This window comes from Triticum aestivum, chromosome 5A (genome assembly GCF_018294505.1).
Source record: "Triticum aestivum cultivar Chinese Spring chromosome 5A, IWGSC CS RefSeq v2.1, whole genome shotgun sequence".
Taxonomy (NCBI): domain Eukaryota; kingdom Viridiplantae; phylum Streptophyta; class Magnoliopsida; order Poales; family Poaceae; genus Triticum; species Triticum aestivum.
Genome location: NC_057806.1, coordinates 566156188 through 566171449, shown reverse-complemented (window position 1 = coordinate 566171449; position 15262 = coordinate 566156188). Strand labels below are relative to the sequence as shown.

At 47.4% G+C, this 15262-nt stretch overlaps 1 protein-coding gene and 1 pseudogene across 1 annotated transcript; one reads left to right on the top strand and one right to left on the bottom strand.

The window, feature by feature from the left end:
- The first annotated feature begins 989 nt into the window (after positions 1-989).
- LOC123104820 (B3 domain-containing protein Os03g0620400-like) lies at positions 990-4453 on the top strand (annotated as a pseudogene).
- Positions 4454-4678: 225 nt separating this feature from the next.
- Positions 4679-9153, bottom strand: LOC123104819 (transcription termination factor MTERF2, chloroplastic). The gene is made up of 8 exons (XM_044526730.1): positions 8548-9153; positions 7944-8081; positions 7579-7824; positions 7341-7454; positions 7034-7216; positions 6336-6553; positions 5336-5808; positions 4679-5151 (listed from the first exon to the last, which is right to left on the bottom strand). Exons 1-7 carry the CDS (start codon positions 9094-9096, stop codon positions 5499-5501), a joined length of 1758 nt encoding a protein of 585 aa, XP_044382665.1. The 5' UTR covers positions 9097-9153; the 3' UTR covers positions 4679-5151; positions 5336-5498.
- Positions 9154-15262: the final 6109 nt, after the last annotated feature.

The following is a 15262-nucleotide window of genomic DNA, read 5'->3' as shown; positions in this document are numbered from 1 at the left end:
CTCTAGGGCATATTTCCTTCACACGCGTGCTCGGCCGCCCGTGGGCGCTGGATGGCCGGGTCGAACAACCGCCCGAGGCGACAGAAGCTCGCCCGCGCCCTCGCTCCGACGCTATGGGGCTTCACGCCACGAAGGCGTGCTGCCTCCCTTTGCCTGTCCGACACCAGAGGGCGGAGGGAGGAGCTGTCAGCCTCGTCGTCGTTGTGACGCTTCTGGCGGCGAACCGCCGAAAACCCCCGCGGCCGCCACGCCCTGCACCCGCGGACGCCATTGCCGCCAAGATCCGGTGGCCGAAGGAGCCGAAAATCGCTGCCGGAGGGCTGGATTTTGCGGTGCAAATGAATGCACAGAATGACGGATAGGAACCCTAAAATTACCCCGCACCGGCATATATACCGGAGAGTCGGTCGGTACAGACCGCCCATAAAACATTTACAGGCCGGGCCTCATTTGCAAGATCTACGCGGGTCTTTTATTTTTTTGTCATCCCGTATAATGTTCGGAAAAACGCAGTTGGCAGAGTTACACTGGATGTGCTAGAGATGCTCAAGGAGGAGAAGTCCGACGACGGCGGTGACGATGGCGGCGACGACGGCGACTACTCGGCATTCAGCCACTTTCTTTTTAGATTAGTTATCTATTTTGCTATGTAATGAAAATTCGCGAACATGTCTAATATATGCCCAAGTTTGCCGCAATTTATCGTGTTTAGCCGAACTTTGCCGAACTATGCCGAAATTTGCTATACAAATTTTATTTTTAAACACGCCTGGGGGCGGCCCTGAGGCCGACGGCTGGGGACCAACTCGTCCCCAGGCCCAATTTTTACGCTGGCTCACCCCAGACAGCGATTTTAGACGCCCCTGGGAGGTCAACGGCTGGAGATGCCGACGGTACGGGAACATCCCCTCACGCATCTCTACCTGTGTGTACTGCACTGTATCCATCTATCTACCACGGTAGGTCAAATAATTGAGAGAGGGAGCGTCACGCGTCGGCCGCTCAGTGGCCACCAGCCGCAGTTTCCCTTTTGGGCTTGCGAGCTCACTGCGCTGCGCGCTTCACCCACACCCTCGGACCCCAGTACGATCAATCAACCAAAGAAAAGAAGCACATTGGGGTCCGTCGGCGGCGGACCGGGCACCGGCGCGGCGGCGATCCATGGACATGGGCGAGCTCTTCAACCCAGGTGACCTGCCACCAACTCCCCGTCCATGGGCATTTGTGTTTTTTCCTTGTTTGGGAGACGCCAGCCGCCTTTTTGACACGGTCTGCGGTCGCCGTGCGTGCGTCCATGTCCAGGCTGCGGCGGGGCGGGCGGCGCCGGCTGCGACTGCGGGGACTGCGAGGAGTGGAGGCGCTACTGCTACTGGAACCACGACCACGGCACCAAGCAGTTCCTCCTCTTCGCCTCCCACGACAAAAATCATCTGGTCTGCTCACAACCCCTCCCCCTCCTACTCCTCCTTCGATCCATTCAGTTTCCTCTGTACATTTCTTGCGGCGCCAAGGGTTTAGTTTCAGTTTTTTTTGTTTTTTTGTGGGTGCTCAAGATTTCGCTGACAAAAATGTCAAATTTCATGAAAATGTTGCTGTGTGACGGATGCTAAAATCTGCCTGGTATAAAATTTGTTTCACAACATATGTATGAACAAGAGGCAGCAGGAGGAAGAACACTCTGTACTGCAACATATGTGCCATTTCAAACTGTTTATTGGTCAGTACTGCAAGTGGGAGATTCCAATGCTCCTAGAAAGGGGTTTTCCTGATTATTTGGGGGTGCTCAAAATTTCACTGAAAAAATGCTTAATTTGCTTCTTAGCTATTTTGTGTGCCTGTCGTAGATAACGTATACTCCCTCCGTTCCATATTACCCGTCGCTGATTTGTACTAAATCAGCGACGGGTAATATGGAACGGAGGGAGTACATGACAGAATTGAATTGCTTCAGGATATTTTACTTGGAACAACTGACTCACAACATATGAAGAGGAAGCAGCAAAACAACTAGTCTGCACATGTGTGTTGATACTGCAAGTGAAGCTAGCTACTAGTAGCTCTTGTGATTTAGTACACTACTGCCTGCGTGCGAACCACTTGTGATTTAGTACTGAACGCTGCCGATGCACTACATACCATGAGCCCGCTATTTATAAATTAATTAATCTTCACCAAAAATGACAATTTGGTAATTAAGTCGTCTCATTTAAATGTAAACTTGAACCGTTCAGCCTATAATGTGTGTTCCGGGCATACGAGTCTTTGCTTTGTTTGTTTTCCACATCCTCTGCTACTGCATGCAATCTGAATTGTATGGTCTGCATTTCCTGCATATAGTATGAAACTCAGTGCCCATAAACGCTGAAACCTACTCCCTCCGTCCCATAATGTAAGACGTTTTTTCACACTAGTGTAGTGTCAAAAAACGTCTTACATTATGGGACGGAGAGAGTATATCTGACTCTAACCAAAGTGAATCTTCTGACAGTGCATACCATGGGAGGTCTCAAGCCAGCTGAGAGATATGATCCCTGACTCCGAGCCTATCAAACTTGAAACTCCTGACGGTCGCACGTACAGTGTTAAATTCTTCAAGTTCGGCCGGATAACTCTTACGACTGGGTGGCGGGGCTTTGTGGATGCAAATCACATAGAAGAGAACAACCCCATGTTGTTCGTGTACCGTGGGAATTCAACCTTTAAGGTTCAAATATTCAATTCATCCGGCCGCGACAAGATTTTGCCCTGTTCTCAACCACCTTGCAATCATCATGTGCTGAATGGTAAAGTGGATTAGAGTCTTCAAGTCTTAATGTTTTCTCTATGCTTTTGTGATTTTAATTGTAACATTTTTCTTGATGTGCAGAACAAGTGGTGCCTCATCCTGAACATGTTGATAGCTCAGCCCACTTTGGCTATACCATGTTGCCCGGGAGCTTTGTAACCAAAGCACAAGATGATAAATTGCTAGAATGGGCTAATACCATAGTCTGGATTTCCTCTTTTTGTGGCAGCCAGGGACGAGAGCAATGTCAGCTTGATCGACTGCCATGTTGTAAGTTGCATGATGTTTTCTCAAATCATTTTTTGGTTATGTTAGTTATTCTATTCATGTTGATCAAGATTCTAGTATCTTTTAAACCTTGGCTGTCTCTTGTTTGGCACATGCAGTACATACCACTGAGGCTTGTGGACCAGTTCAAAGAGGTTGTCAAGATAGTAGCCCTTGACAAGAGTATATACGTTGTTGGAGCAAAGAAGCACAATGAGGATCAAATCGTACTCCAATCTGGGTGGGATAGGTTTGTGACTGATCAGTGCATACAACAGAATGACTTCCTCATTTTCATAATTCAGGGGGAAACTCGCCTCAAAGTTCTCGTCCTTGACCCAAGCGGTAGTGAGAAAACTTTTGCCATGGGAAACTCTTCCAATGCCCAAGAAAAGCCACCACTCCCACCTACAGTTACTAACCAGAGTTCTGAGGACAATGAACTTACTGACCAGAGTTCTGACAATGAACTTACTGACCAGAGTTCTGACAATGAACTTACTGACCTTAGTTCTGATGATTATGAAGTCCTGGGAACAGACACTACAACGTCAAGGAGGGAGCAGAGGCCGCTACGAAGCTGTCGTGCAAAAGCTGAGAAGATGGGCTCAACATCCTGCCCTTCTACTAAATCAGATCATAGTATTATAGTTGCCCTGTGCACTTCTTTCCATTTGCCATATTTCAGACTATCGACTTGTGGTTGTCGTATGCTCACCACAAGAAAATATGGCATGTTTTTCAGGACACAAAGCTGGCAACTCGAATGAAGCGATTGGATCTGAATTCCCTGTGTATGTGAAGGTGATGACGGCAGACGGTGTTTCGAAGCCAATACAGCTGGTGAGTTGAGAACTTCAGATAGCACGTGCAATATGCATAGTCCATTTCTCATCCAAAAGCTCGCAAAATTTAGAACCATTTTCTTGCTGAATTAGTCGTCGGCCTGAGAGAGATCCGATCGCCATCTTGACTGATGAGCTCTTCTCTGAACAGTGTTTCTCCATGGAGTATGCTTCGGCTTGTCGTCTCCCGCTCGAACAAACACCTGTCCTACTTAGGCTGGAGGGTAGCGATATGCAGTGGCGTAGCTCACTGATGGTCCAGCAAAGTAATAATGTGAGGCGGATTTCCTCATTCTGGAAGGACATTGTCTCGCAGGCCGGGATGAAGAAGGGAGACATCCTCCTCGTCGAACTGGCAGACAGGAGCAGCAAGAGGCTCAGGATGATCATTGAGCATTTTCCCTAGAAACAACTCATGTGTTACCTAAAGCATGTGTTGGGCAGGATTACAGCAACTTCTCCCGAGTTAATACTGCATATGGAATGTTGGGATTATTTTCTTCAGTGAACCACTGTCTAAACCTCATACTCAGCTATGAATCCCTTTCAGAATGCATATAGTGAACTTGGGAATAAGGGCAAGTATGGGCACGCAAAGAAAAGGTGTTTGTACACATGGTGCTCATCTTAGCTGCATATATTAACTACCCCCTCCGTCCCAAAATATAAAAACGTTTTTCAAGCTATGTTAGCTTGAAAAATGTTCTTATATTATGGGATGGAGGGATTATATACTCAGACGAAAGTTTGGTGATGCACAAGCTACATTACACAGCACGCAGATCCAGTGAAATCTACAACTCTTTACCATTGCAAATCCAATTACAGCGCACGTCCATGTATACAGTGAGTACAAAAGGGTAAAACTGTTACAAAAAAAAAAGGCATCCGCGGCGAAACCGACCTTGCAACCTTCGCCTCTTCCTGCTTCCTATGCCTCAGCGAGAAGCGCATACCAATCTACTGCACCAACAGAGCAGAGTTCCTGCTCCTGTCAGTTGGCGAAGCACCAATGTGTAAGAACCTTCTTCTCTGGAAGGACGCTTCACGGCACCGTGCCGAAACATATAGCAGCAGGCAGTTTCAAGCACAAGAGTTGGGCTTTGCTGTTGACGTGGCGCCCTTGCTGATACATGCAAGTGCAGCTCTCAGAGGTAATATTTTGGCAGTTGGTCTCTATCGTCAATGGTCTCAAGGGCTGGCCTTCAGTTCCTCCTCAATCTGGTCTCAAGGGGATATCCCAATGGACAAGGTCTGAAAAACAATATGCTGAAACAAATTAACATGCAGTAGATGAAACAAAGCACAAATATGCAAAGTCAGCCATGAGAACTACTGAAAACTTTGCGTGGTGAAAAATAGAGGCGTTCATTACTCCCCATCACGACAAACTGGTATTCTAACAATGAGTAAAGAAAAACACGATCAATCCATGCACCTTATGAATGTTGAAGACTCGAGAAGTGGCTTCCCATCTGTAAAACAGCCTCCCGGATCCAGATGGAATCATAAAGCTGTATAATCAGACACAGTAACATAGTCCGCTCTTGTTTCAAGTCTAGAAATTAACCACTTTTGCTTGACTGTAGAGGAGCCACAGGTCATGTTTCTATTCCCAGGTACTCTTCAGCAAAAAGTTCATTGTTTTTTGCAAGCATGTCTGTCAGACTGCAGTCTATGTTTCTACTCTTTATTATCCAAAACCGTGGCTTTATCCTGCCCTCAAGAGAATAGCTGAAGTACCTTGGATATTCCACAACCGCTTTAAGTGGTTTCTTCATGGTTTGCAATAGAAAATCAATCTTTGGTTTCAGAACATGCTCAATACTGTACCCCAGAAGTGGGGAGAATCTAGAGATCATTGAGCAGACATCTTTCTTAGACAAGCCCATCCCCAGGAAGTAATTCATTCTGCAAACATAGCAATTAACACTTACGAATTAAGACATCGTCTTAGCGTATATATTGGACTAGTGAAAATCACATTATTAGACTTCAGATAAGCAGCAAATAGTAAACCAGCTATTGACTACAATGACTTGAGATCATAAACACAGTTGATCCTATCCTGTAAGTAGACATATTTCAAATTCTTTACCAATAGTGATGTGTTGGCGGTAGCTTGCTTAGCCAGTAGTTCTGATAGCAGGTCTTTACATGAGAAGTAACTGGGTTGCCGGAAACTTGAACACACAGTTTTACCTGAGCACAGTTTTTTAATAATTACTAGTTATGTCTCATGTGAAATTATGTGTTTATGTGCAAGGCTAATATGAAGCTTGGCGAAATTTAGGTGAAAATCGTCCATAAAGGCCCTAACTAAATACTCGTAGCTAGATGAGCAATGATGTAATGTCATTTACAAGTTTACAACAGTACACTTATCAACTGCATTGACTTAGACTTGGCAGTAAAACCAATTTTCTTTTTTGTCATACCTTGGTAGCAGTGTGCGATTTATGTCCAACAACAAAAGCTCTGGGTACTTCTTAATGATACGAGGAAGGTGACGCTCAGAAATACCAAAGTCAATAAGAAAGTTGATTTTCTTTTTGAGGGTATTCTCCACATCTGAAGCAAAAATTTCTGGAGAACGACAGACAATCTTTGCCACTGTTATCTTATCAAAACCCATATCTTTAAAAAAGGAAACAACCTGAGACACGAGGCAGGACGATTAGTACCAAGATAGCGAGTTACTGGAAGATATATAAGTAACTTTCAATGACTCAAGATCATCCCCAGATATGGATCACAATGTAACCAAAAGACTTGCTCCGTGGAACAACTACATACTGACAGGAAAGTATGCTATGAACCTAAAAGGACAGACCCAATGCTATGAACCTATATCAACAATTTAGGACTAGAGGTTGGCCACACATCCATGCCTCCTGAATCGTAATCCTAGGAATAATTGGGCAACAATGCAAAATTGCAAAACTCAGAACATAATGATGAAACCTGTTATCAATGTCAACCTAATGGAACATGTAGGATACTGACAAACAAATATCTACTGACAATTGATTGTTGCTTCCCAAAAGAAGAAAAAGAAAGAGCTAAAGCTAAGTAAAGAAGCTTTTCCACTACAAATGGAGTTTATATGGAAAGCAACGCAAACGAACATACATACCTGCAAAAACTCATTAGGTTTTCTCAGCAGCAACTGTGGACTTGATGTAAGAACAGGAACCAACATTTTCTTACTGATGCCCAGATCATCAAACAGCACTAGAATTGAGTTCATTCTTGTTGTTGAACAACCCAGAATGTGAGGCCAACTTTTGACAGCAATGCCAAGAAATGTACTGGAAATCTGAAAGCAAAAACCTGATTTATGAACACTATCGTATCCAATTATGATAGAGTACAAACAAACACAGCATACAACAGATATCTTAAGCCATGCTGGCATAGTAGGATTATTTCCCCCCAGTTACCTTTCTTCTGTTGAAGAACAAAAGGGCCTGCTTGTAGTTTTCTATCACACTTGCAGAAAGAATCCATGGATACTTCAACAACATCCGACCAATATATTCCTGTTCTATGCCAGCCTAGGGAAAAAAGGATAATATTACATTACTACACTTGTTGTCTAGAGAAAAAAATAATATTGCAGGTTCCAAAATCGTTCACAAACATAAGGGTTCAGTTGAGAATCATGTACTTTTAGCATACCTTCTCCCATGCATGAATCCTTGGCTTGATATCCTTTTCGACATCAGAAAGGATAATAGGAGGAAATGCCAGCAGAACTGATGGAATCCTCGGCTTGGGAACTCCAATGTGTTCAAGGAAATCAATTAATGCCTTAAGATGTTTGTCCTCTGAGCAGAGAAGAAGCACTGGAAATGATTCGATGAGATAGGGAAATGACACATCCCCATGTGCCAACATGCTCAGACCACCATGTCTGGCCTCCATCTGCAGTTATATGGTTTGAGAAACATAAAATTTCAAGAGACATTTAACGCCATGAAACTATGAAGAAACAGTGAAATTCTTTTACCAATGGGACACAATAACTGGACTGTGAAACTTACTTTTTCGAAAAATGACAGCGTACTCTGGAGTGCCTCATCTGCGGGTATTGACAAGTGTGCCATCATGCGCTTAGCATTCCGTCCGATTAGAGTTTCATAGCCACTGCTTGAAAACAGCATTTCCTTCAAGAACTTAACCTATGCACGAATAAAAACCGTAAGTAAAGAATGCTGCAACCTACTGAACATATAAGATAGTAAAAAACAGTACTCCCTCCTATAAAGTTGTACTAAAACAGCGACAAGTAATATGGATCGGAGGGAGTACCACATTTGTCGAAAATAAAACATCTGACTCAGTCATAAACTCATAATCCATACAGTCGCAATATCAGACAGAGATGTAATGCCACCATTTACTAGTGTCAACGAAAATTTGCTGCACATTTTCTAATCTGATTAACAGTAAATGGTTAAAATAGTTTGGCATTTTACAAAACAGATGAAGCAATGGGTGGTGTAGTGTCGTCGCGTTTGAGCACGGGGAAATGCAGCGCAAACTGTAAACTCTGTTCTGTTCTAGTAATACAGAGGTGATGTCCTAGATTGGGCAGCGTCCAAGATGGAACTTTTGACTACAGGAACGTATGCCATGGCCACTCACCCTGCGGATGAGCACGGGGAGGCCCTCGGCGGCGACGTAGGGCGCGATGAGCTTCGCGGAGGAGAGGCGCACGCCGAGGCTCTCGACGAGGGGAACGACGGCGCCGTCGCGCCGGCTCCGCCCCATGAAGTACACCTTCCTGCCGAACCCGAGCGCGCCCATCTCGGCGCCGGCGCGCGCGCCCGCCCCGGCGCTCCAGGACGCCCAGAGCCCGAGCTCGTCGAGCTCCCTGACGCCGTCGGCCAGCATGGCGGCGTACCCCGGCGCGCGGGCCGCGATGGCGGCCGCGTCCTCCGGCGACGCGCCGTGGTCCCGCAGCAGCTCAGCCACCGCTGCCTCCGCCTCGCGCGGGTCGCCGCGGGCGGAGGAGAGGGAGCTCGCAGCGTGGGCCGCGGCCGGAGTGGTGGTGGTGACGGGGCGGCGGCGCGGGAGCCGGAGGCCGAGACGGAGAGGCGGGCGGGGCGGGCGCCCGCGGAGTGGAGGGGCCGGGGTGTAGGGGGGTGAGGGAGAGAGGAGCGCGGGAGTGGCAGCGAAGGTGGCCATGGCCATGGCGGAGGCGGAGCTGTTTGGCTTCAGAATTATCTTCTCTCCCTCCCCCTCCGAAGCCTGAACTCGAGGGAACACATTTCAGACGATTTTTTTTTCCAGATAATTTCAGACAAATTTCAAGATCTCAATTTGCAGAATTTCATGAAGATGAGGTCTAGTAGAAAATTTTGCATTTCATGTCATTCTTATTCTGAGTATTTTTTTATTGAAAAATGGTACACACAAGCACTCGCTTTCTTAAAAATTCACAAAAAAAAAGACTCGCCGAAAAGACTATGATTATGCATTCTGAAGATTTGTAGAGCACCTGGAACAATTCAGAAAGTAATATGATTAAATTGTGTTCAGAGAAAAACAAATGTTGCAGTTACGCATGAATGTTTGTCTTACTTTGTGAAGGATATACTTGATCGCAGTTTTGCATGAATTTCTTGCAGGTTAGCCATGTTATATACTATTATCATGCACATATATGATGTTTAGATTAATTTATAAGATGCAGAAATAAATAAGTCGTAAACTCTAACATTCGCGGTTGTGTGTAAAAAATCGACTCCCTTTTGTTCTTCTTCCATTTGTGGAATCTTATGGCATCTCCAAGGGCGTGCATCTGAAGTTATTAGCCGTCTATATTTTGACATGTCGGTGTCACCAAATTATCCGTTGAAAGCGAGACGCTCACATCCACCATTTGCCCCCTCTCCCCATTCGTCCGACAGAAATCAAACATAATTAAGCATACGAAGTTGCCATGCAGCTCAAACATGGTCGGGCGGCCACCATCGGCATCATCTTCGTCCAAGGAGGACCTACCCAGTCGCCATTATGGTCACGGCGGCATCTCCAACTGGTTGCCATTGTGCGTCCACATAGAAGGGCTTTGGCCTTCGCGGCGTTCTTTTTGCTTGTTGGTCCGTGTCACGCTTCGAGACCCTAAAACCCTTCTCCGTCGCGGTTTGGCTGAGTAACCGATGGTGGGGGGCGTCACTTTCCTTCGTGTCTGGGATAAGGTCAGGGGCCATTCGACCGCGAGGTCCTAATTTCGAAGGACCTCTAGCGCCAACATTGGATCACGCAAGGAGGACGTAGTGCAGCGAGACAAGGAGGGTGTCGCAACATCCCCCGGGGAGCGCCATCGCAAGGTGGGGCGGAGGCGTGGACGACAAGCGATGGCATGCCTCTGTCATCGACCACCGTAACGCCTCTTGGAGCACCCCCTCGAGCCGCCCAGAGCTTGGCTCGCTGGGAACGCTCGAATTGGCCATTTCCAGCGAGCTAGGCTGAATTGGGCAAAAAAGTGGGGCATGACGTACACCGTAGTGCAGGGAGAATCGGGTGAGGAGATGGTTGCAGAAGGAAATCAGCGGAGGCGGGATGGCATGAAATCTAGCCTCACCCGCCATTTACTCGGTCACCTCTTGCTTTAGGACAAGCCCTTCATCACTTCTTGGCATCGGCGCTGGCGGCGACTCAAATCTGCGCAAGCGGCGGCGGCATAACTTTTCAGCGACGGGAGCTACTTCTCCCCTTCTTATTGGACTTCATCTGGCCATCCTCATCTCAACCATGACCTCCCCCTCCCGTGCTCTTTGTCGATTTCGAAACTAGTAAGCAACATACAACCCCCATCCTCTGTTAAGTCGTTTGTTAGGACGGTGTAGGATTGATTGCGCCATTGCTGACCACACTATCGATGTTGCCTAGGTTATGGAGGAACGAATGAAGCTGGTAGTTCTGGCAGTAGCACTAATAGTGGTAATTCAGGCCTGGATCATGTTGGTTCACAAGAAAGTTGTTTGTCGGAGTGACAAGCCTATCATTCGCTATGTCCAATGTTAATCTGGAATCAAAAGAGAATATCGAATATGAACTACATGTCAACATCTAGAACTGCAACGACACAGAGGCTCTGTGGATGCTTCGAATGAAAAGAGCACCTTTTGCTAGGCTTGTGCAGACGTTCAGGAGGCAGGGGCTGCTATAAGATATCATTTACACCATTGTGGAAGAGCAAGTTTCTATGTTCCTCCATGTTGTACTACCTTCGTCCTGGTTTAATGGCCCCTTCGCATTTTGTGCTAAATTTTAACCTTAGATTTAACTAACAAAATGTTAATGCATATAACCAAAAATAATATCATTAGAAACTATGTTCAAATATGAATTCAATGATATAATTTTTGGTGACATGCATTATTAGTTTCTTAGTTAAATCTATGGTCAAAATTTGGCTCAAAATACTAAGTGAACCAATAAACCAGAACATATGTAGTAGGTCATAACCAGTGGTTCCGGGTTATCCACAACATGTTCAAGTGATCAATGGAGACCATTGCAGGTATTTCAGGCAAGTGTTGTATGTTGTTGGGGAGCTCAGAGGAGAGATGATCAAGTCACCAACCGAGCAAACTCCAAGCAAGATTTGCACTAGCCCAAAGTGGTATCCATATTTCAAGGTGGGCCCTACCCATAGTTCATCCCTTCACATGCTTGTCATGCCATTTTTACTCATGTGACTGCTAGAGTGCCGAGGTCACATGCCGCAATATACAAGGGTAGAAAGCACTACACAAACTAGAATGTTCTTGATGCGGTTGACTTCGATTTGAAGTTCATGTAGGATCAACCCATGATGCTAACATTATAATTGACAACATGTCTTGTCCTGATGGCATCGATATCCCCAATGGCAAGTTCTACCTAGGAGATGCTAGCTATGCATGCCGGCCTGGTGTTCTTCCACCCTTCAGGAAAACAAGGCACCATCTGAAAGAGTTCTCTGGTAGGAACTATCCTAGGACCGCACATGAATTGTTCAATCTCAGACACTCTAGCCTACGATTTATGGTCCATAGGGCATTTAGAGCTCTGAAGAATAGATTTAAGATCCTGAATCAAAAGTCATTCCACCATTACTCTACCCAAGTTAAGCTTGTTCTTGCATGTTGCATCCTTCACAAGTAGATCCTACATTGGGGTTGTGATGACCTTGTGCCGGAGGAGGAAGAGGTGATGCTTAATGTTGTTGTTAGCTCTGACCATGGTGTGAAGGCATTTTACAATGAAGCCTGAAGGAACAAAAGGATGGAGTGGACTCGGGCAACGTGGGAAAACAGAAGTCAGACAAGGATCTGAAGAAGAATAACAGGCAAAAGAGAAGAGCAGCAATAGAAGAAGAAGAAGAGAAGAAGAAGCAAAACAACAACGGAAGAAGAGGAAGAGGACGAGGATGGACTTCCACCTGATTAGGCATCGATGAAATTTTCCCTATTGAGCCACATGACTCTTCAATTTGTACTGCAAATTTGTTAGTAACTGTGATGATCTATCATTTGTTTCCCTGATGCAACCAGCTTGCATGCATGCAAACAAATGATGTGCAGATGATAGTTTTTTGCATGTTTTACCTCGGCAGACCCGAGTGAGACACGCATGCAAAATGGCAAAAATGGTGCAGGTAACCAAGTCGGTCGGTACATGGTGAGTCATGACCGTGTTAGAGCATCTACAGTCGAGCGCCCTAAAACCGCCCCAGACGCCCCGGCAGGCCGCTCGGTCACTGACCGGTCATAAAATGCCGACTCAGACGGGCTCCTTAATGAAGGAAATATGCCCTAGAGGCAATAATAAAGTTGTTATTTATACTTCCTTATATCATGATAGATGTTTATTATTCATGCTAGAATTATATTAACCGGAAACTTAGTACATGTGTGAATACATAGACAAACAGAGTGTCCCTAGTATGTCTCTACTAGACTAGCTCGTTAATCAAAGATGGTTAAGTTTCCTAACCATAGACATCTGTTGTCATTTGATGAACGGGATCACATCATTAGAGAATGATGTGATGGACAATACCCATCCGTTAGCTTAGCATAAATGATCATTTAGTTTAATTGATATTGCTTTCATCATGACTTATACATGTTCCTTTGACTATGAGATTATGCAACTCCCGAATACCGGAGGAACACCTTGTGTGCTATCAAATGTCACAACGTAAATGGGTGATTATAAAGATGCTCTATAGGTGTCTTCGATGGTGTTTGTTGAGTTGGCATAGATCAATATTAGGATTTGTCACTCCATGTATCAGAGAGGTATCTCTGGGCCCTCTCGATAATGCACATCACTATGAGCCTTGCAAGCAATGTGACTAATGAGTTAGTCGCGGGATGATGCTGTCGGTGTACTAGAACAGGGGTACCCTAGTACCCCGAACTTGTGCACGGGCAGTTGCAGCACCCCGCGACAAGGCTTGCCGGGCGAACGCCAAGATCCCCCAAGGTTCCCTTGGAGCCATCCAAGAACAAAGTATATAAGCTAAGGAGACAAGGCCCCGGCAAGAGGAGCTTGCCAGGAAGGCCAACCAAGGCGCACCAAGGAACTTGCCGCGACGCGCCACGCGCTCCGGCAAGGCGACAAGGCCCCGGCAAGAGGAGCTTGCCGGGAAGACTAAACAAGGTACCTCGAAGCCCGGCGAGTGTCAAGCCTCCGGGCACGACAAGATAACAGCAGCAGCAAGGCGCTTGCCGCGGCAGGCGGCCACTCTGCGCCCACGCTCCAGCGCATCCACCAACGTGTCGCTCTGGGGGCCTCTCCGGGCGCGCGTGGCGGGAGGCTGTGCAGCCAGCGGTGCGCAGTGGCATGCGAAGCTGACAAGATCGCCATCGTGGTGAACGGTGGCGCCCCTGACGGTCCTTTTCTGCACTGTTCGGGCAACTCAGACGGGCATTTAATGCCCTTGTCCCCTGCCGTCAGAGTTAGGTAGGGTGCACTGTACAAGCAACTGTACCAACTACCTCGCTTTTTATGTTTTTACCCTCCTCTGCGTTGCCACCTGTCGGTGACCCCTTTAGCGTATAAAAGGAGGCCCATGCGCAACGTAGAGGGGGTTCGGCCCGAGGTTCGATCACTTCAACTCGTTTGTAAACCAGAAAGAGACCAAGCTCTCTCGAGAGCAAGAACACAAGATAACGTAGCCAGACAAGCAGCAATAGGAGTATTATCTCTCCGGAGAGCTCCGAAGCTGGGTAAACCGCTCGTGTGCTTCGCCTCGATCTGCTCTTCGTGCAACCTCAGCCCCCCACCGAACCGAAAGGGGCCCGGTCAGCTGGCCCCATAGGTGTTCGTGGGTCAGTTTCCCCCGACATCTTTGGCGCGCCAGGTAGGGGGCGTCGAGATTGTGCAAACCTGATCTGGTGTTCACACGAGCTAGATCTTCATTCCCTTCATCAACATGCCACCAAAGAAGAAGACTTCAGCGGCAGCCGCTCCGTCCACGTCGTTTCAGCCACCGTTGGAGCAAACGGGTGGTGGAGTGGACGCCGGCAGAAGAACAGCCGTCGATGAGGGTGCTCACAGTGCTGCCAAGTCCAAGGACAAGGCTGCACAAACCTCGGCGACTGTACATGTTCCGCGCCACTCTCAGGAGGCGCAAGATCAACAACACCATGGCGCTCGCAGCACCATGCACATGATAGACCAAGGCCAAGCTGGCGGATCTCGGGGCGCTCAAGACCAGCATGCACGCCAGCGTGCTGGCACGAGCGGGGCACGGTCGCCTGGACGGGATACTGCTCCTTCTAACATAGTTAGAAGTTCGAGCACGTCCCGCTCCTCGCGCCGTCCGCCACTGCCACCCACCACTCCAGCAGAAGCTTTGGCGCGAGCTCTGTTGGGGAACGTAGCAGAAATTCAAAATTTTCCTACGTGTCACCAAGATCTATCTATGGAGAGACTAGCAACGAGGGGAAGGAGAGTGCATCTACGTACCCTTGTAGATCGCTAAGCGGAAGCGTTCAAGTGAACGGGGTTGATGGAGTCGTACTCGTCGTGATTCAGATCACCGATGATCCTAGTGCCGAACGGACGGCACCTTCGCGTTCAACACACGTACAGCTCGACGATGTCTCCCACGCCTTGATCCAGCAAGGAGAGAGGGAGAGGTTGAGGAAGACTCCATCCAACAGCAGCACAACGGCGTGGTGGTGATGGAGGAGCGTGGCAATCCTGCAGGGCTTCGCCAAGCACCTATGGGAGAGGAGGAGGTGTCACGGGAGGGAGGGAGGCGCCAAGGGCTCAGGTATGGATGCCCTCCCTCCCCTCCACTATATATAGGGGCAGGGGAGAGGGGGGAGGCGCAGACTTGCCCCTTCCTCCA